Source organism: Pleuronectes platessa, chromosome 1 (genome assembly GCF_947347685.1).
Source record: "Pleuronectes platessa chromosome 1, fPlePla1.1, whole genome shotgun sequence".
Lineage (NCBI taxonomy): Eukaryota > Metazoa > Chordata > Actinopteri > Pleuronectiformes > Pleuronectidae > Pleuronectes > Pleuronectes platessa.
The window spans coordinates 16,099,870-16,124,524 of record NC_070626.1 but is presented as its reverse complement, the minus strand read 5'-3'; the positions used below and the strand labels follow the sequence as shown (position 1 = coordinate 16,124,524).

General features: G+C 42.0%; 1 protein-coding gene across 1 annotated transcript in view; it reads right to left on the bottom strand.

The window, feature by feature from the left end:
- Nucleotides 1-8,038, bottom strand: part of LOC128442454 (CUB and sushi domain-containing protein 1) — a 289,198-nt gene extending 281,160 nt beyond the window's left edge. Inside the window, exon 1 of the mRNA XM_053424918.1 lies at nucleotides 7,794-8,038. Within this exon, the coding sequence (XP_053280893.1) occupies nucleotides 7,794-8,038 (245 nt within the window). The remainder of the gene's footprint in view (nucleotides 1-7,793) is intronic.
- Between the last annotated feature and the right edge of the window lie 16,617 nt (nucleotides 8,039-24,655).

Sequence of the window (24,655 nt, the reverse complement as noted above, 5' to 3'; positions counted from 1 at the left end):
AAATAAGCTCATTAAGAACAAGTGGCAGTTTATATTTATTTTTAACAGTTTGGGAATAGTTTCAACACGATTTTTTCCACAAATCTTTAATCTAACCAGCAACTCACAAAGCAGTTTCTCTTCTGACAGCCATTGAGCTTGTGCATGTTAGGTGCTATTCAAGTTGATGTTTGCAACCATTAAGTTGTATCGCAGTCCCCTCTCCATATGTCGGCTGTTCTACCTCAGGTATAAATGTTTATTGATATTGTTCATTCAGGAAGCAGTGTGATGGTTGTAAATTGCATTATGTTGAGGAGGCCTGGGTGGAGGATTGTGCTAGTTTTCTGTGGAGAGAATGAAGAGGAGGAATGACACATGCTTCAAACAAAAATAAATGAACTTTATCCTTTAATGACATCTCAGCCCTGGTAGTAGTAACTCTGTAGTTGTTAAAGTGACATAAATAAGATAAGATTAGCTGTTACAGCTTAGCAAAACATCAAACCTGTACAGCAAACTCTGCCTCTAGATTTTAAAACCCATAGGTCAGATTTGAAGAAAAAGTTTGCCACCAACACGGTGGCATTGAAAAGGCAAAAGCGAGTCTGGCGAGAACATTGCCATGACCATGATAGTAGATATTCATTGAAATAGATAGAGCAATGTCCTTTGAAAAGAGGACAAAGGCTTGAGGAGGAAAGAAATGTTTTTTCAGTGAATGTGACGGCAAAAATGTTGTGATCTCCTGAGGAACTCATCAGTTTGCTGGTGTGCGGGTCAAGGAGGGAAAAAAAATATCTCCCTACAGGGATCAAAAAGGTATAACTTCAGTTGTGAAATTGCTGGTCCAAGTGCAGCCTGACAAACCACTGCTGGGAACGCGTCCTGTGCAGCCGCCGCAGTGGAGATACAGTGAGCTGCTGACACAAGATCCTGAGGGGAGATGACACGAGCCATAAGAATGTCAATGGCTCGCCTTTGCTGTGGCCCCTGACCTGACTCCGTAATAGTTTGCTGTCTGGTTCTGAGAAACTCAATTAAAGTAGAACGAAATCCAGCAGCACCTTCAGATAGAACATCCTTTTTTTTAATTTATCTAACTGTACAGGAAGACTGACCAAAGCTGGAGCTAGAATCAAATGGGACCAAGAAGCCGTAGAATCCGGGCCCATTCCTATAGACAACAAATCAATGAGAATTGTCACATTTTGAGAGAGGGTTTCTATTTTACCCAGCGCACTAGACTTACATGTTAATTTATCCAACAAGCAGTTCAAAAACAGTAGCATATGTTCTGAGGTGCAGCTACACTGCACCAGCCCGGATTTGTAAAAAGGATAAAAGAAAGGAAGATTAAAGCAGCTGTTAAAGCTCTGTGTTGAAATTCGAAAAAAAATCCCAAATGAAGTTTACATTAAAAAAAAAGACTTTCAGCTGTGTGTTTCATCTTTTACTTGACATGAGGAAAGCGGCATTTAGTGTTGATTATAGTGTTTATTTATAGTCCCACCAGTTCAAAGTGAAAACTAACAATTCATATTACTGCATTATACTGATTTGTCAGCTGTGTACTACATTCAGAAATTGATGTATATTTCTATATATATTAGGACCGGGCTAAACTTTTACCTTGATTGGAATTAATGAATAATTATTTTATTCCCCCCCCAAAAAATATATAAATTGCATTCAGTAATGTTAGTAAGACATTGTGATGTGTTGAACCTCCACTTGAGGATTTTTTCTCTGATTTGAATTGAACACCCCTGCTCTAGAATTACAAGGAAGCATTTTCAGGTCTGACACTCGACACTGTTGGAAAAAGTGAATCTTTTACTATGATTTGACATTAAAATTGCTATCCTGCTAAAACCAGGGGAGCTGGGATTTCATGATTATAATAATAAACTTGTTGTAAAGGTAAGAGAATGATTCTCTTCAAAACAGCAGCGACAGTTGGAGACAGAAAAAAAACAATGGTCTCTTATATTAAAGTCTGATGTTTTACCAACACATCCATTCACCCACAGCGTCGCCCTCCCTAATGTGTATTTATTTTCTTTGTATTACCATATTTCCAATTTTCACATGTCCACTAGAGGGGTTCATGGCTTTAACATTGTGTTTGTCATTTTGAGACACTGCTTGAAACAACTGATGCTGTCATTCTTCTTGACAGGACAGACTCACATCTATTGCACAACATATACTCTGAGTGAAATGTATCATCATTCTGCAACCTGCATGCCTCTGTAGTTACAGTGATGTCTTACATGACATGGAAGCCCCACTTCTCTTCATCTGCCCTGTCTTCTAACACACCCACTATCAGCATGACCAGGGCGCTCCAGTGCAGATATGTCATCTCCTGCCAATGACTCCCACCACAGCGATCTCAGCCAAAAAAAATGTTTTTTTGACCTCTGAAATCAAACAATAGATATTTTTGAATACAATAGCTTTGAACCAGGATCCAACACTCCTCCTGATCCCCACATCCCCAAAAACACATTCAAACCAGGCCGGCACATGAATGTAGTAAATGATCAGAAAGAACGTGATCCCGAGACGCTAAACACAAGCTTAACTCATATCAGAGACGCCCACTGCAGCGATTCAACTGCAATAAACTTTGTACCTTTATGATTTGCCTTTGTCCTGCTTTGTTTGCACAGGAAGTTAAAAGGTATAGTGTGTAAAATTTAGTGATATCTAGTGGTGGAGTTGCACGTTGCAGCTGAATTCCCCTCCCCTCAACCCCCCCACCCAAACATAAAAGAGAACCTGTGGCAGCCTTTAGTTGTTAGAAAAATCAATAGGTGATTGGTCTATCCAGTTTGGACGATTGTAAAAAACAAGGCGGCCTCTGTAGAAAGACCCTGCTCCCGAGGTAAATATATATTGTTTGACTGTAAAGGGCCCATTCTAGGGTAAAGAAAATAACAAATCATACAAATTTGGGTGATTACCCATCTAAATTATATTAGGATTGCCAATAGATCCCTTTCATCTAAAACGTACACACTGAAACTTTAAAGCAGGGTACCGCGGGTTAAGCGAATAAGTCGCCATATAAAGTCAATTAAGGGAAATGTCCTGTCACCTTAAATAAACATGTGGATTTCTCTTGGTTCGAACTTTGTTCGAAACACTTTGGATAATGTACAGAAATCAGCAAAACATTTATCACGGGTCTAGTCCTTTTTAGACATTTTAAATAGGAATTGTTACACATTATATCGATAAAGGTAAAACAGTATTTATCAGAGCCCTTCTTTATCTGCAGTGGGTTTAAAAAAACAAGCAAAGTTAGAATGTTGGCAAAACTGTCTGTAAACCCACGTCTGTACCTCTCTGACCGCTAACATTGCTTTCTGTATGAGAGAAGCTTTGCAGTGAGGGAAATAAATATTTCCACACTGTTGACATCATTCATCAGAGTGAGTGGGACGGAGTAGAGCTACCACTGCTGACGCACAGCTGGGGCTGGTAAGAAGAGGCCACAGATGCCGGATCAGCCTTTCTTCTATGTATTAGATTGCAGCTTTCCGCACACACACGGTCCGAGGGCAGTCGGAGGGCTGGCTGCGAAAGAAAGATATATCCTCCCTCTTCAGAGCTCCTCTTTGTGAACAAAAAGAAGGCAGTGAGCTCCTCTCGGCTTCATCCCACCGACCATGTGGGCAGTCTGATGGGTTCATATACTCTCCTTTAGCCACAAGCTGAGAGGAGGAGAGTATTTGAGGTCAACCAGCTGACCACTGCTCTGGTGGAGCTCAGACCAAGAACAGGCAGCAGCACGAAAACGCGAGTCGGCTCTCATGTGGACAGGGTGAAGTGTTTTATGGAAAAACAAAAGTTAGGCTTCAATAAGAGTAGACGGGATGGTGGGTGTGATTCAGCAGCTACTGGCGCTCATCTGCAGCTGGAGGAAGCTTTGCAAGCCGGGCCTAGATTTTTCCGGCAGTGACACACACCAGGGAAACCCCAAGGGCACAGAAGAATGCTGGCCAGTGATCTCAATTCAGCACTGTGCTGCCTGTCCTCAGTAATGTCCAGACCATTCAGATAAGTGCTAACATCAACACAGGAGCTGAGCTGAGGAGAGAATGAGCCCGCACCTCCCAGCTTACTCACTTGATCCAAATGACATTGGGAATGGGTTCACTGCAGGAGCTCACTGCACTTAAGGCCAGGAGCTCTGTGAGCAGCTAATGCACCATTCTCCTAGTGATCCTTTACGTTTGAGGGCTTGTAAGCGACACAGAATTTGAAATACTCCCGGTTACGTTTGGCTCTCTGTGGGATAATGTGAGTGCCAAATAACTCCAGAGCCAATTAACACCAGTGACAGAGCCTGGAAGGAGGCTGCGACTGTCAGATCTCACTACATCACCTTCCACTGCAGGTACATTAACATTTTGGTTTTGATTAATGAATGAATTGTAAGTTCATTAATATATCAGCAAGTAGTTCTCACATCCACTAAAAAAGAGCCCTGTACACTCTTGCATCCCTGAAACGTGTCACATGAACACAGAGCGTGATACTGGGTGTGTTCCAATAACAGCACTTATTTGTCAGGACATCTGGCCCCTCTGAGAACGACACTGGTGTGTCAGCGGCACACTTCAATTTCCTGCCGCCGAACGCCGTACCTGTAGTTCTAGACATTGTCGGATATTTCTAGAGCAGCTGTGGTGTGGCTTTGTGCAGTGCCTGCAGACAGCACACTCTGGTGGCTCCACTTTCTCAGCAGAAACATGCTTTGATACAAGGAACACACGGGGTCAGCACGTAGGGAGCCATGGTGCAGTCACCTGACAAGCTACTGTCGCCACTGCCTAGCTGTCCTCTGCTGAAGGCGTTATACAATGAGGTCTTATGTATGAGCAGATGCAGGCAAGTGCACTGGACAAACACAAGAGAGTCATTCAAGGCTTCGACTGAGAAATCCAAGAAACTCCAGACTATTTGTGAGAGAAGCTTCATGTGTTTACTGGAGACATGTAGTTGAACTGCATGTCTGATCTTAAACTGACCACAAGAGAGATAGAATTTTGTTGGAATATTAAAGATAGAACAGGAAAAATAAGAAAAATGACGAACAAATGAAAGCAAACAGAAAGATGATCAATATAAAAGGAAAATTTAAACAAATATTCCAAAGATCAGTCATGTTTTTTAATTTATCCGGGGATTTGAGCTGTATTTTCATATGTTAACATAATATATTCAATCTGATTTACCAGACTTGACCTTTTCAAAGAAATTGGGGAAATTAACATGGTGAGGGATCTAATAAATCTGTGTTTTGAAGGAGTCCTATGAGTCGGCCTATCTCTTGAGATAATCACAACACAGTTCAGTGAATCAAATCATTAACATAAACCCGAACAAAACCCTCTAAGTACCGTCGGCTTGTTGTGGATGTAAAGCAACAGGCAGGATAAAGACGGTGAGATCATAAACAACAGCGTCACTAAATCTCTCCTGAAAGCCGGATCAAATTATGCCTGATCTAAGAAGCACCACTCTGAAGTACAAACTAAGGTGATTTAGGGATGAGTTTGGGGATTTCATTTTCACAAAAACATTCATGAGTAGCATTGGATATGTCAAACCAATCTGTAAATCAAAACCCAAAAAATACAGTCTTGCAATTTGTATGAATTTCCGAAAGTAAGGATAAATTAAATACACAAATTCAAATATACATATATTCTTATTACTGCCAAAATGGGGTGATTTATCTATTAACTAATGTTTACTACAGTCTTGGTCTTGCAAAGAGGCAAACAATAAACAGAGGTGTTCCTAATGGGGATATACAGTTCTTCATGTGAACCTCCACAGAGACCTTCTCAGTATATAGTCTGCCGTCTACACTATTCTTCTGTGTGCTAGAAAAAAATAAAAATAAAACAGCTTCATGTTGCTATAAAGAAACAACAACCCACTGTTATCCGTAACCGCACCAGTATCCTCAAACCCTACTTGGTGCATTCCCAGCTCATACCTCCCACATACAAGCAGAGAACTAGGAACACGCTTCAGTTCACAGTTTGCCAGCTCGGTAGACATTGTTCTCTCTGCAACAACAGATCCAACTCACCAAGAAGAAACCCTGTCAATTCATCAGTGACATTCATTTTCCAAAAATGGTAAAGATTGAAAGAGATTTTTAAAAATGTTGCTTAAATATATTTCCTTGATAAAAGCAGCAATGCTTACAAGTAGTTCATGTAATTAATGTGACTTCTTCTATTGTCGTCTCTTCCGGGAAAAACTCTGTAAATTATCCTCCTTCATTGCATTACAGCTAAACTAACCGACATAATAATCTAAAATGTGCAAGAATTATTTTTTCCTCTGTATAATGACAAGAGTCTGATATATAGGCCTGGGGGAACTCTCTATTTACTGTTTGTCCTTTTGTGATTTAACACGTGGGATTTCCAAGGACCTCATTTTGATATGTACAACTTATATTACAATCAATGCCTGTTATGTTATTGCTCCATATGTGTCTTTATGTTCTACAAAGCAGTAACATGTTTACAGTATTTTCATTCTACATGTTGTGGCACTTTTTGAGATCTGTATTTCCCACCTTCTGTTCTGTAGAACGTGTGTGTGTGTGTGTAGGCCAAAGGGAACAAGCCCCATGTGATTCTTCACAGGCCAAAGTCCCTGTAGCCTGAGCGTCAGTGTTGAACAGCACTTGATAAGCAAAGACATTAAACCCAATTTCTGTTGAAGATAAGACTAAATATTGTACAGTTCAAATTAGAATAATACATCCTCCAACATCAGTCATACAACCTAAGTGGTTGATAATTATCATGTTAACCTTATCATATGATAAGTCCAGGCAACACTTTGTATGTCTGGAATCAAAGGATAAATAAACAAACAGACAGGCGGCATTATTTATGTTCAGGTCCACGGACGTATATTTAGATATCTGTGTCATTGAGTCGACCAACCACAGTAGGAGAAAGAAAGAGAGAGCGAGAGAGAGAGAGAGAGAGAGAGAGAGAGAGAGAGAGAGAGAGAGAGAGAGAGAGAGAGAGAAAAAGAAAGAAAGAAAGAGAGAAAGACTGTGTGTCATGCATGAATATCCAGGACTGTACTCTCCAAACATACACAGCCCAAAATATTGTTTGGTAAAACTGGTTTTTAATTGCCTGAATCCTTAGACGATGTTATCTTAGATGAGTTATTTTTGTATCTTTGCTTCTTTGCCGATGTGAAGCTTTTTTTCTTAACTGTCATATACAGTTTATTTATGTATTTCCAAGAAAATGACTGTGATAAACAGTTATTAGCACAGGCAATGCTTTAAGTGTAGAAAACTAAAAAATGCCTTTTCTGTTTTTGTTAAGTTTGTAGAGGATCAAAAATTATATACGCATCAGCTTTAAATCTCAGTTTGTTTTATCCAACTGCATTTGTACAACCATCATGCACCATGAATATATCCTTTTTTTAAACCGTTCATCCAATCTGACAGGAACTCAACTCATGTTGAAGCCGACACTGTTCTTCGGCTGGCTGTGTCATTTCCCATCTAAATGGAATAAGTATTCAAAGCTCAGATGTCAATGTGCTGTTGTCCAAATGTCAAGTTTTTGTTTATAGGCGGGAGGAGAGTAGAGCAGTGAAAAGGGTGAAAATCTGAGAGGTTTGAAGAGAGAGAGAGAGAGAGAGAGAGAGAGAGAGAGAGAGAGAGAGAGAGAGGACAGAGATCAGAGCAGCAGACGAGCAGGAAAGACGATCTGACTGTAAATTAAAGAAAGATATCTGACCTCATTTTCAGGTTGCCAGGCGATGGTTGTCCATCGTAAACTGATACAATATCAAAGTCTTCCTCCAGTGCCAGCGTGACGAAGGACAGCTGGATCCGGTTCCTCTCCCCTGTTATTATCAGCCACGTACAGTTGGCGTAGTTGGGGTAGCCGTGGGGGAAACCAGGCGACTCTATGGAGCCATTCAGGCCTTGGACTACGCCACCACAAGATTCAGCTGGAAGAGAGAAGAGAAACAAGATCATATTAGTATAGGACTAACTCAAATATGCATCCTGCATTTCATCAGAGAACAGCGGTCAGATGTAGAATCACATGTCTTGTGTGTGACAGATTTCCAGGACTTCAAAGATACAGATTTGTCATCGTTCGGCCTGTAGCCTCGTAATGTCAAAATCTGTACAGACTTGAGGACTAGAAACAGAGTCAACATGTAGATTCAATATCACTATGCAGAAAGGGATTCATACATCTTTTTAAACCTTGGGAAATAATGCAATGAATTGTTTAATTAAACTAAAACACTAGGCCGATAGATTTAGATCCACGCTCTGTGCCAAGCCAAGTGAGTAACAAGCCCCTGTACTTGCAGGATCTCCACCATAATGCAACACATGGCTCACCGCCTCCCCCGACACTGAGGCGCATGTCATGTAAAGCTTTTAATGCAAAGTGCCTGAATATGAGTACATACTGTATACATTTAGATTTCACGGCTCTAACCCTTTAATCCGACAGTGTTAGGGCAGCGACGCACTGATCTCAAACCACAAATAACCTCCCATGACACATTCATACGCATTCACGCATGCACAGAATAGTGTATGGTGTTGTTTTAGCAGTGTGCACCGTGTGATCGCATGGCTCACTCATTAAAATATCATGCCATAAAACACGCAATAATTAAAGCATGCAGACAAGAGAGTTTACACAATCCCTAGACTGTCCTCCCTTCACACTGAATGCACACAGAGCCTATAACTTTAACGTCGACTCACACACACACACACACACACACACACACACACCAACAACCAGCAAAACATTTTTTTTCTTAAGTATTGGTCAGAAAGTGCATTTTCAACATTTCTGCACATTATGTCCAACAGATTGAAAATGTACGCGTAGCACACAAGCTGCTAAACTTAAGTGTTTCTACTAAATCTACGCTGTGGTTAAAGTGTAATTATCATGAAATTAAAACCACTTGTTTTAAAGTAGGAGAAGTCAAACGGTCGTACCATAAAAATGTCTCTGCTAAAAACCTGTGCGAGCTTCAAAGGGTAAGTGCTTGTGTGCTCCTGCACCACCTTTGCTTTTATCTGTGCTATTTGAGCAGTACTCTTGGCATCCGATATCCCACCGCCGCCGAGTGCCGGCCGCTGCTGAATACCTCTAACCACGTACGGGTATACCTCACAGGAGCTGCACAAACACACAGAGGAACAGGCAATAGACCTCACCGGGTTTTGAAGAATTTATGAATAGCCGGAAAACAAGGACAGTAAAGTAGTAATTAAGCAGTTAAAGCTGCCAAAAGCTGCACTAATGTGTAACAAATCTGTGGAAAGCTACGTGGCTAACTGACAGCTAATAGGCAGAAAAGAAGCCCAGAACAAGAACCAGAGGAGAGCACAAAAAAAGACCAAAACCTACTAAGAGCTAGTGAAGAGGGCCAGTGTGAGCGAATGCAAAACAAAGCTGAGAAAATTGGAAACAGGGATGTAAGCATTAATTGACAAAAGTTCAATTATGGCGAAAGGAGCGATGAAGAAATAATGATGAAAAGGTTTTTATGGATCAAAAACAGCATGCGACTTTCAGTCTTCACAGTTTGCTCAGCTGCATCAAAGGCAACAGTGGAATATGACGTGGAAAAAAGTGAAGCCAAGAGAAACAGAAAATGAAACGCAATCAGGCTTTAAGGATCCTCCACCGTGGACCAGGGCTGTGCCTCGAGTCTCCCAGTCTCCCAGTCTCCTCCCCTCCTCATCCCTCATTTACAAACTCCACACTCACTCCACACAAAACTCTCCTCACTTCTCCCCTCCGTCTTTCATCTCGTGCTACTCGCTCCTCGAGAAACACTTTATACAGTTTACTCCTACAGCTACTGGTCCATGCAAGGCACGTAGTGCACAGTGTGTGAGTGTGTGTGTGTGTGTTGTGTGTTTGTGGCAAACATGAAAGCCAGCAGTAATTGTTTCTCAGATGGCGATGGCGTTTGATTTATTAACCTTATATCGCCGAAAACACTCTCTTTTACACACGCACAAATACGTGTCGTACACTCCAAGCACAACTACATGCTAGGTCATAATCCAGTCCATCAATGTGTGTGTTTGTTCGTTGTATGGGTGTGTTTGTATGTGTGTTTCCGTTTTTGTTATTTTTGGGGGGTTATCAACCATAAAAAATCACCTCTAGTTTAAAATTGTATGATTACTTGTAACTAGTACATCCGGGGTATCACACTGAACTTTGTCATGTGACATGGCTCGGGGGGGGATTTCTTCCTGGTGTTGCCAGGTAATAAAAATTCAAAGACACAAAGAAAAACAATGAATTTGTCTTTTAGGAATGAAGCTGTGATGGATCAGAGAGAAAAAAGAGAGAAGCAAATTTGTGATGTATTAATTTAGAAAAACTAAAACCAAGTAACCGCTGCCGTCGGAGCCATTGGGCTTCAGGAGCACTTTAATTTGTTTTTCGTTTGCAGTAAAAAACAACATTATTGTCAGATGTAACAAGCAATTGATTTCCACTGTCAAGAAGAAATATCTTTATTGAGGAAGGGAGGAATTTATAGTTTAGAAAGAGAAGTTGGTGGGGGTGGGGGGGGGGGGGACTGACCACAAGCTGAAGAGACAGAATTAGCGCATCTCAGCATAATTGCACAGTTTTCCACATATAGATTAACGCTAACAGCAAACATGCTCACGAACATTTAGAGGACTAATTACCACTGCTTGCGCTCAGCACCCACTTTGCTTTGCTGACACATGTTCAGCAGATTGCTGAGTTAAGGGATTAGATATTCCCACCTGGCCTTGACCGCAGAATATCCCTGTGTGAGAGTTGATGCGTGTGTGTGTGTGTGTGTGCTGACTCTGTTTTCTCCCTATCGCATTTACAGGTTGACTTTTCAAGAATCCCCCCCTCAAAACATATTCACCGGGTTTCTCTCTCTTTTTTTTTCTGCTTAATGCGCTGAAATATTGAGCAGACTGCCTCTATTTTCAGACACAACACTGCGAGCTAGAGGGGCTTCAGTGATTTTCAGTGTCACATCTTTTCTAGTTAGATGGCCCGGTGTATATCTTCCTGTTTCCCCTTCACTGACTCCGGAGCAGGGCCACACCGTGTCTAGGAAAACTCAGGCCCGGGGAGTTTGACGGTTTAAACTCTCAGGAAACCCAAACTCGAAAAGGAACACACAAACTCCACTTCCGTGACAGTCACCGATGTGTTGATGTGAAATACCTCCACAGCCACGACTGCAGATAAAGGCAGCCATGCTCTAAATATTTGTATAGCAACAATGGATGTAATGACTGTGTGTGAAGCGACCGGGGTCACTTGCAGGGAGGAAGTATCTATTAACAATTACGGCCTGACTCTGTGCTTCCTCTTAATTCTAGGAAGCTTAGTGTTTTGATTTTGAGACCAGCAGCATGTTAATTCACTGTCAGGGCTCTCATTATGTCCTGTCTGGCTGCAGCAGGCAGCTGTTTCCAGCAAAATGCTTTAAAACCCACTGCACCAAGTGACAGGCAGACAGGGTTAGTGACTAGCTGGCAAGTGGAGTGGATTTAACAGCCTGATATTTCCCACACAAGTTGGTGGAGAGAAAAGGCTGAGCTAAAAGAGAGCTTTTATATTCCCCAGGTGGACAGAAGCTTGGCTTTAAACAAATCGGTGTGTCCCTGTCTGCTTAATTCAGAAATAGACACGCTCACTTAAGTTGTTAAATTGCTGAAAAGTTTTTTTTATCAACTTTCTGCTGCCCCCAGGTGACATAAAACGATTGATTGGAACAGGGAACTGCAAAAACAGTGCACTCTCAGGGAGGACCTGAGGCTGTCATAGTTATCAAAGGACCTTTAAAAGCAACGTGGTCAAGGTGTCGATCAGAACAATTGGACGAAGGTCTTGTGTTGAAGCTGGTTAGGACGGCAATCAGGAAAAAGACAACACAACACTTGAAGGTTCGTGGACAGCACGTGCCTATCTAGCAGTGCCAAAGGAAGGGAAAAACAAAATCCTGGATCTACCCCGGTTATGGAATCCTCTCCAGAGTTAAAGGTTCTCGTTTGGACCCACCCTTCACCAAGTTTCAATAAATTTAGAGAAAAACTAACAATAACATTGGTGAAGGTAATAATGAGGCACTCGCGCTCTGCCAGGACAAAACATAAAGGATTAAAGCCGATGTGAGACCTCAAAAAGGAAGTTGTAGTGTTGTTATCTTTTGTTATTTAAAAATGGTGCATTAATGTCACTGTTTGCATCTCTACACAAAACATTTAAATGGACAAAAGCTAATAATGAATTGTAACTTCCAAGACTTGAGGTGTGTCTCTGCATTGTTGGGATGGTTCTTATCCAAACTAGTCCTAATAGGGACAGGGAGCTCACATGTGTCACTCGTGTCACTGTCTTAAGCTTCTGTCATTCTAAACCTTTGACCCTAAAGTGGCCAATAGGCAACCTCTTTCATTTCGTGACTGTGCCGACACGTTTCGTAATGAGCTGTTGTTGGGGCAGTATTCTGCACTGCATTTGCCATCGCTTCATAAAACTGCTCTAAGTGCTTTGGCATCACAGTACTGACAGCAGTTCCCAAACCCCCAAACAAACAGGCTTGGGCTGCTCCACTGAGACTGTTGAGGCAAATACAAATAATGGAATGACAGAATTTCAGCCCGTGCCCGTGAGCAAGTGTGTCTGCAAGACGGTATTATCTGCACTGAAGAATGCATCACTCACGATTTGTGAAACGTTTTGAGAGGTGTATTATGCGCAACTTCACAGGCCAACGATGTTCTCTCAATTTGTTCTTTTTTTGTTAAATATTTGGTTTCAGCAATTTGTTTCGGTTTGAATCATTCTCCTTTCTTTCTGTTCAGAACGTGAAGCTGTTGAGTTGTTGGTTGAAGGATGATTGATCACAGAGGCAGAGTGGTGGCTCCCCTCAGAAAGTCAAGCTGTTGTGTTTTTGAAAGCCAGAATGATGAAGAGAACGTGTTATAACACACACACACACACACACACACACACACACACACACACACACACACACACACACACACACACACACAAACACACAAACACAGACACACACACATGTAAATATGAGTACGAACACAGTTGTGAGCAGTTCCCTCCCTTCCTCTCACTTTATCCTTATTTTGGTCGGCTTCTGTCTTTGATCGTTTCTCTCTTTCTTCCTCACACGGACACAGGGACACACTCGTACACACAAACACACCATCAATCCCATCTATCTCCGCTATCTTCAGACAGCATCCCCTTCTCCTTGCTGACAATGCTCGGGATTTACTTTGGACACGGCCTTGATTCTCTCCGTGTATCTCTTGTGTGTGTGTGTGTGTGTGTGTGTGTGTGTGTCACAGGGCGAATGATACATGTTTCTCCTCCGTCCCTGTGGTTGTCATGGTGACCTGTGACTGTGAACGCCCTGTCCTTACCACCAGTTTATCCCGTCACCTTCACTGTAGATTGAATTGACAGTTTAGACTCATTTTAATTTGCATCTAATTTACATCTTATTTACAATAATTTACATCTGACTAGTTTATTAATCTTGTATTTGGCAAACAGGCTCTTTAATCTATTCCTGTACGATGAAAGGCACGGAAGACTTTACATCATTGTTTGTGAAAAGTTTTCCTCTCGGCACAAGTGAACGTTTTGCTGAGCACCAGTCTTCACTTAAGGGTCACAGTTTCTCTTGACTGGTTAACAAGCTCGACAGGTTTTGCCGACAGTGTCATTCACATTAAAAAAACATAGTGACACAAGTTGCACCGACCATCTATTCAGAGTCCTGATGGAAGCATAAAGTTCAAAATGGGGGAATTTAGTGTTAAAGGTAATTGCTTTCAGAGGAAAACTGTATTTTTTAGCACAGTTAACTAGACGGACGTTCATAAGATTTTCCGAAGACCTGCCCTTATCCCCGCTGAGCACCAGCTAAATGGCCTAAACGCTTCAATCTAACTGCAGTCCCATTTACTTAAACTGTTTGACAGTGGGCTGACGGAGCGCGAGGAACGGCGATACAGAGAAAGACAGACAGAGAGAGGCTGCGGTATTTGTTCTTTCTGTGATAAATATAGGAGGTGAGTGGGTGGAATAAAAACAACCTAACACTCCAGCAGGATAAGAGAGGGAACACACAGAGAGAAAGAAATAATCACGCCAGGACACAGACAATATGACACAGGGATAATAACAGGGAGAAAGTGAGGGAGAGACTTAATGACACTTAGGGGGGGGGGGGGGGGAGATGCGAGGATACTAATATAGAGATAATTGTGGTAAAAGAGGGACGGGGGGAGATAGGGAAGGATAAAGGGATGAGAGAGCAGGACAGAGGGAGAACGAGGTAAGGGAGGCGGAGGCTGATGACAGAGGGCTGGGGAAACCGATACAGGGAGCTGCAGGGAGGGAGAGATGCATGGGGAGGCAAACAGGGGAGGCGATAACACCGCGGCAATGAAGAGAGCAAGGATTGGACATATAAGGCTGAGGAGAGAAAGAGATGGAGGAGGGGAGATGGAGAGACAAACACAATGTGGAAGAAACACGACGACTCTGACACAGAGATAATGAAAAAGAAGGGGTTGGAGGGGGCTACTTGAGAAAAGGTGGAGAAGAGAGAAAGAAAACGAGGGCGGAGGGAAGCAGAACAGACTCCTCTCCTCTTTCTCTCGTTGCCTCTCCACTTTTTCATGGCTGGTATTGAATCACTGCAGTCAATAGTTCTACACAGCGTAACTTAGAAAGATGCATTTGATTTGTGGCCCAGCACGCCGTGGAAGGAGAAGGCCGGCGTGTGATTTATGAGCCGGGGACCTTGTGGTCAGGTTGGACTCGAGCGCCCCCCCCCCCCCCCCCCGCTGCCCCTCAGTCCCTAAAATGTAACAATCTGTGTGATTGTTATGTAGATCTGTGCACTGACCCAATCCATCACAGAACAGTCCAGTGGTTGTTTGAGTTGTTGGGCAGAAATGATTGAATTCATTTTTCTACCTTGGTGATATCTACGTCTCTGTACTGTGAGATGGATTGAGGACGGAGTAGCTTTGGTGTGATTGTTAACATGCGGCACTGGTAGGAAAACAACTTGGATCTGTAAAAATCCTCAAGCAATCGTTGGTATGGTATTGATGTCTTTATATATAAAGTGAAAATAAAAACTTTAAACGTGAGAAAAGCCTTAAAGCTTGTGGGATATAAATCAAACCATACACCTGTAGGATTTAGTTGTGTATTTTGATAAAGACGTACACAGTGTGAATGTGTATAGATGTGTTTATCTGTATGTATTTGCAGCTCCTATTTTATATACTATTTATTAGGATTCACGTAATAAACACATCCAACATCTTTCCTATATGAAGCTACATGGCAGAGTTAAATATTATGTCATCTTTGTGATTTATTTTTGAGCCAGTGATTTTATTACAGAAAGCTATGTTTTCACATGTTTATGTAAAAGCCATTACATTTGTTCAAGGTTCAAGGTATCTGTGTTGTACTCGAGGGGCAATTTGTTGTACAGCCAGCAGAGCAATCACAAAACCAGTACACATAAATACAAGCTAAACAACATAAACAATAAATATTTAATAGACTCATGTGCCGGTATTTAAAAGGCCACTGGCGACAGGGACAAACAAGTCTTATTTTTTTCTTCCACAAAAGCAACCAATCAGAGGAGGTACATTTTCACAGGGAAATTTATCCAAGCAATATAACTGGACACCAGACAGCCAAACAAAAATGTTGTGTTCTACAATTGGTTGATTTTTCTCCACAGTGTGAGCGAGTGCCAAACACAAACAAATTTTGTGTGCTTAGAATTTCTCAATTAAATACAATTGATGTGTTTGCTAAATAAATGTTTCTGTGAGAAAATCTCAAACAGGCCGTTCAGGAAAAAGTCATGAATGTAATGAAATAGTCAATCAGCACATTTCACCTCTGAGATGGAGAAAACACAAGTCAGAAAGTTAGATGTAATGTTACTAAATGTATCTGTTAAATCTTCAGCGACTCAAGAAGTCAGTAGTGAGTGATGAGTGAGTGAGGAGGAAGGATTTAGCAGATGCTCCATGTTTGCCCCTGCTAAACAGTTTCCAGAGGACATGCGTGTCATGCCGACCAAGTAGGAATCCTGTTGTAGCGATGGTTTGCTTCTTTAGGGATGAAAGTCTCAGGGGTCAAAGGGTCAGTTTGCATGTTTACCACTCTTTGGTTTAAAGTAAAATATCTCTACAACCATAACTTAGATTTCTCATTAATAAAACCTGTAAAAACTAATGTTAAACAGACATTTGAATTTCAAACAGCCTAATAAGAGGCTGCTGCCTGCATGCAAGTTAATGTTAATCTCGAAACACCGCTTTGTGAAAATACAGGCTCACAGAGCTGCTAGCATGGCTGTAGGGTCGATTCTGTTATTTCTTACTGTGAGTAAGATGTTACTGTGTTTTATTGTTTTCCTCACATTGACAGCTGTTGGGAGGGCTGACCATATGGTGTGGTTGTTGGTTACGGGACAGTCTCTCCCGGAGAAAAACCACGATGAACAAACACAAAGACTGAACCTGAAAATCTAGAGGGGGTATATGAACTCAGTGCTAAGTCAACAAAGAGTCAAAGTATTTCCTTGGCGGAAACGCCCCAAGTATGGTGCTGCAATGTGGCATCCAGTATGATGCAAATGACCGCTGAATTCTACTCATCCCATCTGCTCAGAAGCGGACGGAGGGGGATCTGGCATCAGAAAAGACCGAAGACGAGAACAGAGAGACAAGTGGAGACAGACTGAGGGACGGACACAAAGACGGCTGAGGGGGAGAGGTGAATTGGGTTGGAAAGACAGCGGAGAGCAATCTGAAATTAATCTAGACACTCCAGATGGTTTGAAATTTGTGTATGTGTGAGCAACGTGTACATGTGTGTGTGCCTCTGTTGTTGCCAGCTTGTCCATTTGGGCCTGTGTATAGGTATTTACCCATGTTTGTGTGTTTTGTATTATTTTGGACAAACAAGAACATCTGGTATGTGCACAATGAGAAAGTTCCCATCTCATTTTGATGGGAAAAGGAAAAAAGGCCCACACACGCATATACACACGCATACACACACACACTCACAATAAGACTCTTTGTTATTTAAAACATAAAATAAATGTGAAATGTCCACGGTAAATTATTCTCTCAATTATAATTAAAAAAAAGTAAAAGAGTCATTAAACCTGGTCTTAACTCCAACCTTCGATTTTTTTCTTTTACTCCCTTCTTTCGTTAACAGGGAATATTCTAAATGATATACGCATTTATTGAACAATAATCATGACTTGTGGAAAAAAGTGAATGTAATTATACTGTAAGTGGCAGTTATGTCGTCTGACTTTAATTTGATCTTTTCTTTAACCTTCCAGTTGATCAAAGTGATGAGTCACACACACACACACACACACCGACCCACACGCACACACAAACACACACACACAACCACAATTGTCGGTGGCCGAGCTCCATTTTCAGCTCTATTTCAAACAGAGTGAAATGAACACCTCTACTTCCAATGAGTCACGGTCCAGTTGACAGGGGACTTGACAAATATAAAACACTTCATCACCCTCTCCCTTGGAGAATATTGACATGTGAATTAAAAATACTATAATATTTGCATATTTACCTGACTGATATGCTAACCTCAAATAACCTGCGTGTCTCTTACACTACAGCGAATGTGACCTGTTTTGTCTGAGGATAATTGCTTTTAGAGATGTTACTGGAAACAATGAAACAATGTTAGCATTGACCAAAATTATATTTAAAATAAAGGGATTTTATTTAACTTTTTGCTATTGCTATATATTGCCAACTTTAGCATTACTGAGCAGACTAGAAACACTGCATTCAGTAACATTTGTGTTCGGCCCCAGACTTAATTTATTTAGTTGAGAAAAGTTGTCTCCATTGGTAAAAATGTTTAGTGACAGAAAAGACGTATACAGCACCTATAAGAGTCTAAACAACTCTTTAACTGTTTTTCCATCCTATACCCTTAACTGTCCACCAAGCACTTTTTAAAATACACGTATAACATATACACGTTTAAATATGTACATGTAAAGGAGTCGTCGTTTATCATGAGCAGATTATCTGGCACGTGTACAACGAGAGGCTGTTACTTATCTTTATTTCAACAGCACTCAAATAACCACAAAGCTCTCAAATCCATTCAAGATTGGCTGTTGTTCATCATGTTTCTTTAAATTGATGAATTATACGCTACAAGTTTAGTGAAGGATATATTTTGGTGGAAGTATGCCTGCGCTGCTGCCATCCAGCACCGCTGTATACGTCGGTATTAAGCTGATGGCCAGAGATGGGTTGAAATAATTCAGTTATGAATAATTCAGCTTCCTTTCCCCAGTGATATTAATTGAGTCCTGTCAAATCCACTATTTACCTAATTAGTTACACCTAACTGCAGATCAGTATTTGACTGTGTGAACCAGGCATTTATGGCATTTAGGTGGAGTTAGCAGGAAAAAGAAGCGTCTTTGTGTGTCTCCTATGAGAGGACCATCTCACACACACATAGGTCAATAAAGCAGCTGCTGTCCCATATTTGTGGCTCCAACAAGGTGTGTTACCCGGCCCACTAAAAGACCGAGAGAGGATGATCCATGCCTTTATAACATCCCGTCTTGGTTATTGCAATTCCCTGTATGTGGGCTTAGATCAAGCCTCTATTAATTACATAGAACACATCTGTTCTCCTTGGCTTTCTCCTCAAGTTGAGTATGTTTTTATCTCAGCTGATTTTATTTATTTTATCCCGTATCTTATATAAAATGTTCTCTTATTTTACATCTGTTTTATTGTTACTAATGATGTTTAACTTGTTACTGTCCTCTTGTTGTACCATCGCACTTGAGAAGTATTTGGTCAACCAAGTGGTTTTAAACCAAGTTGCCATATAAATCAAATTGATATTGGAGTTACATGGCTGAGTGTGTGAGTGTGTAGATTTACTGGATGTATAAGGCTGATGCATGAATGTACAAAGGAAAAATAAAAGTTCAAAAGAAAGATATTTCTAGACAATTTTTATTCAGTGACTTACAAAAAAAAAGAAAAGGGGTTATAAGTTAAAGAGGGAGGATGGGATGATTATATAATGAGCAGGTAGAGACGGAGGGAGATGCAGCTCTTTGCATCTACAGTATATATTTGCCCCTGAGGCCCTTATACTCTATATGCTGCAGTATGCTTTGTTATTCATCTGTAGCGACACTGATGTTTCACATGAGCTAGCAGGTTGTGTGTGTGAAAGCGAGAGAGACGTGCAATGAAAGAGAGGAACAGGAAGAAAATACTGTAGAGGTAAGTAAACAGATGCAGATAAAATGAAGGACAAGAAAGAGGAAGAGCTAATGCCTCCAAATAGGGCAGACAGACGTCGTCTGCTTCACCCTGGCAAATATCATTTTCATGGACAATTTCTGTCCCAATATTTACACCATTTAAAATAAAGTGACAGCTCTGACAAAATAATTTTATTTGGCTACTCCAGTCAAGTACAAAGTGAAAATAGGGAGAGGGGTCAGACCTATGCAGGGGGCTTTCTGTGAGAGGCTGCATGTTCTCAGTGTGCAGGGGTGATCTCTGTAACCATACTGCTGATTGGACACTAAATTGACCTTAGCTGTGAATGTGAGTGTGAATGGTTGTTTGTCTCTGTGTGTTGGCCCTGTGATACGCTGGCGACCTGTCCAGGGTAAACCTCGCCTCTCGCCCAATGTCAGCTGGGATTGGCAGCAGCTCCCCCCTAACATCCAAAGGACAAGCAGTATAGATAACGGATAGAGTGATGTTTTAAAAAATGTGTCCTGTTCTTTGCCTTTGTCCCTTTATTGTCCCACTTTGTAAAAAGGTATGTCACATATTTCTGTGCACACTGTGGACACTGGGGACAAACATTTATTCTAGGTGTTATCGGATTGAAATCATATCTAGATATAATCCGTTGCAATAATATAACTTACAACTACATGAGCTACAAGGGTTCGGTCATGTTGTTCCGTGCCATGACATTAGTAGACCAACGATTCCAGAAGGAGAAGAGCACACCAGAGGAGGATGTCAACACAAATTAGTTGAGACAGTGTTGTCTGCCATCAAAAATTGAAGTCAGGCCTCTCCAGGCTCAGACCAGCTCTTATTTCAGAAAATATATTGTCTTCTGTCTGGTTGAGTTTGCAACAACATGCACATTGAACTCAGAAAACATCACTACAAGCACATCAAACATGTGGTTATTCTAACTTGTATTTGTCATCTACAAATGCTTGTATTATGTATGAGGGGACGTTTCCTTTGCAGTTGATGAAATTCTGTAGCTCTCTGTGAGCAGCAAGATGTGTGTCCGATCCACCTGCAGCCTATAATTTGAAGAATAGTACATATTTTCAGGGCAGCTCACACTCCTCATCTATGAATAAATCCTGCTGAACTAGCGCCTAAACTGAGCCCCACTTGTTGCATATTTGGAAAAGTGTGTGTAGCCCTGTGTGTGTGTATTTGTGTTTCCAGACTCTGCACCTCCTGATAAAGCACATCAGCTTCCTCATGGGGGATTTCTCGGCTCTTTTCTCCATTACCAAATGTCAGTGAGTGCTGGGAGCGCACTGCTGTTAAATGGGATGAGAGGAGCTGATCTGATTGTTCATGATTGATGCCGATAATTTATTCCTCTAATCCAGCCTCCTTTGCATTAGCGCTGCAGGTGCACCGCCGGAGCGCTACCGCCTCTGGCCATGAAATTACCCCCAAAATTCTGCCAGTAAAAACTGACGGAACCACCATGAAGAAAAAGAGACTCAATCGCACGGCTCTGAGACAAAAGTTAAATTCGACAAATAGCTGTCTTTTACTTGGCAAAGACCCCATCTGGTACACAGGCGAACAGTCAGAGGTAAAGGCAAACAAATCTGGCAGGGAGAAGACAAGGTCACAGGGAAACCAGCTGGAATAAAAAACAACACCAAAAATAGGGACACTGAACACGGGAGAAATAGCACGAACCCTTGACACAAGGTAGAAGGATTAACTGGCACCAAGGAAAGGGACGGGCTGAACCAACTAGTGAGGCGAAAACAGGTGAAATGAGTCAGAGTGGGGCGGCCAACGCACTGACGGGGAAACACACGAGGGCGAGTGAAGCTTCGGAATTGAGTGGGAGGTGTTAAAATAGGAAACAGCTAATAAATGAATGACATAAAGAAATACATAACCGAAGGAGAAGAGCGAGGCAGGAGAGAGTCAGTCACTGCCTAGTGTGCGAGTGCAGTAAAGTTGACTCCCATGCAGAAACGGAGGCCTCTGAGGAAGTGCAGAGGGGGAGGTTGAAAGGGAGGGAGAGAGAGAGTGAGAGAGAGAGAGAGAGAGAGACACAGAAGAAAAGTGGAACATGGAGACGAGAGAGGGAGAAACTGTTGTCTCGTTTTAGAGGGAGATGGGGGGGACTGGGTGGGTTGCCTGTGCGTGTGGGGGGGGGGGGGGGGGGGGGGGGGCATAAAGAGTGAAACCCCCTTACCCATCCCACAGGAAGAAATTAAAACTTGTGTCGTTACCAGGGAGGGTGCTTTTTATTCTGGTGTTTCTATAGCAACAGTTTCCATGTGCCCATTTTACCGACCTGCAGAGTTGTTATTATGCAACGTGTGAAAACACACACACACACACATGCCAGAAACAATATGATTATTACTAATCACGCAGAGACAGACATCGCATACATACAGAACCAGCTGACACACACACACACACACACACACACACACACACACACACACACACACACACACACACACACATTCTTATAGACACACTGGTGCATGGGAGAAGTTTACAATGACACAACAGCTTCCCTCCATGGGCCTCCTCAAAAAACAGGAAGGTGAAGACGGAATTAAAAGGCGGAGCAATGAGAAATGAAATATTCAAAAAAATTGCAGTTTTATAATTAATTTTTCTCACTGTTCTTATCTTAGCTCCTTTGAATTCCTGTTACGTTGTCCTCCTCCCCACGTCACACTGTGCATGTGTGTGTCCTAATCTGTATTTGTGTGTATCTGTTTGTGTGCAGCCATATATCCTGTATGATCGTGGCACGTTGTCATTTTCAGGATGACAGATTGAGACAGAGAAGCATTACCGAGAGCCTTGGACATCGATCTTCTGCGGCGTGTGTGCGTGAGGGTGCCTGCACATGAGCCCTCAACTCTTTAACAAACGACCCCACATTCATGCATGATTTAGCTAAGAGTTTGAAACATACGCACATGCACACGGGATCATTAAACTCGGCGGATGGCGACTTTTGCCTTAAGCACTTCCCACGACAACAGAATCCCATCAACACTTTCACCTAACCTTTTGTTGCTGCGGTAATCAACGATTAACAGTCTGTTAGGAAGACAAGGAAAAGACGAGCGGGGAGACAGAGAGGGAGCGATGGGGCGAGAGGCAGTGATAAACAGAGGAGGTGAAAAGAAATAAGCAAAGAGATAAATACAGTCTGACAGTCGGGAGGGAGGGAAGACATATACACGTACACTCACTCACAGGTCACATGTATCACACCTACCTAGCATAAGCCGTTCTACATGACAGGCTATTGTAATTAGCCTATTAAGGGGACAGTAATCGTATTACCATGAATGGGTTGCTATTGAGATTAAACAGAAAACATTTAAGAGCTAATACAAGGGACTGAGGTACACACACACACACACACACTACAGCTTCTGTGTTTAATTCTAAACTCCGCAAGAAACGCCAAATTTTCCTGCAAGTAAACTTACATAATATTCACTTCTGAATTCAAACGAAGGCAACATGGGGGAAAAAACAAGGATCAAGTGAACTTGAAGCCGCCTGCTTCAGCTTTCCTGTGATTTTGGTCCCAGGGGGGTCTGAGTCCTGAGGAGCATGACATCCTGTCACCATCTCCAGCCTCAGTTTTATGCATGAACCTCTGTCACACAAACTCTCTGTGGACACGGGTGGATCTTATTGAGTTTTCCTGGCAGAGTGGAAGCAACTTTATCCGACTGCTAAAAGAGTAGAGTCCCACCTCGGGAAACCAAAAATCTGTTAAGTGATTTGAACAGTGACAAACTGAATCTGACTGTTTTTTAGATGGGACATTAAAGCTTTGCTCATGGGTAACACTTGGTAAATCAGGGGACTGGAACCACGCAGCAAAACTCCAGCCAATAACCAACGTCGCACAGTGGTTCTTTACTATGGTCGGTATTACAGTTTTTTCCTATCGTTTTAGGCAATTTACCTAAACCATGTTCACATTCCCTAAACACTTCACACAGTGAGCATACCAGTAGACCATGTGAACCAAACTGTGGTTACTTGCCCCTATGCTAAGATACAAATGCTGGCAATGACGCCTTCTTCCAAATTTCATGGATACCTGCCCCAGTCAATGTTCACTACCGGCAAAACGCTGTGGAACTACAGCATATTTTACCAATGTTTAGATACTCTGTTCAAAACAGTGAACTTTCTGTTCATAACCTAACTTATCAGTAATTTAGATCACTGTAGATGGAAAGATGCTGCATTTGGACAGACAAATGAAGTTACATGTTTGAATAAGAAAAAATATTTAGTTTATAGTTTATTTATTTTATTTTACAGTAATTTAGATTTTTTTTCCCCCTGTGCACCATAGTTCTTGGTGAATTGGCATGGAATTACTTTTTTTACGTAAAAGCAACACTACATACAATGATCTGTACAAAACACAGAGGATAAGTTTTGCAATGCAAAACACCTGGTGGTCATTTCAGCTAAAGACCTACTCAGCTAAAGACCTACTCAGGTGTTTTACATGTAATTTGTGCCTTGTTGAAAAAGGGCCTTCTTTGGCATTTGCTTTGGACTTCTTTACGTAGTTGGTATAGGAAAATGGATCCAGCAAGAGCAAGAGCAAGAGGCAGAGGCAGAGGCAGAGGAAGAGGCAGAGGAAGAGGAGGAGGTGGAGGTGAAGGTGAAGGTGGAGGTGGAGGTGGAGGTGAAGGTGAAGGTGGAGGTGAAGGTGAAGGTGAAGGTGGAGGTGGAGGTGAAGGTGGAGTAGGAGGAAGAGGAAGAGGTAGAGGAAGAGGTGGAGGTGAAGGTGAAGGTGGAGGTGGAGGTGGAGGTGGAGTAGGAGGAAGAGGAAGAGGTAGAGGAAGAGGAAGAGGTAGAGGAAGAGGGAGAGGTAGAGGAAGAGGGAGAGGGAGAGGAGCAGCAGCAGCAAGGACAGTTGTATCTGATGAAATCAGAGCAACTGTCATCGACCATGTAATCAATCATGGTCTGTCCATGAGGGAAGCTGGTCTGAGGGTTCAGCCGAACTTGCCAAGATCAACGGTGGCATCAATCGTGAGGGTTTTCACACAAACTAACAGGTACTATACAGTATTTACAGCATTCTGACTGATGTGTTTGTAACAGTAGTAATGTGATGTGAGAAGTCTCCAAAACTCTCCTGACGTATCAGTGCATTTGTGTCTGACTCACTATTGT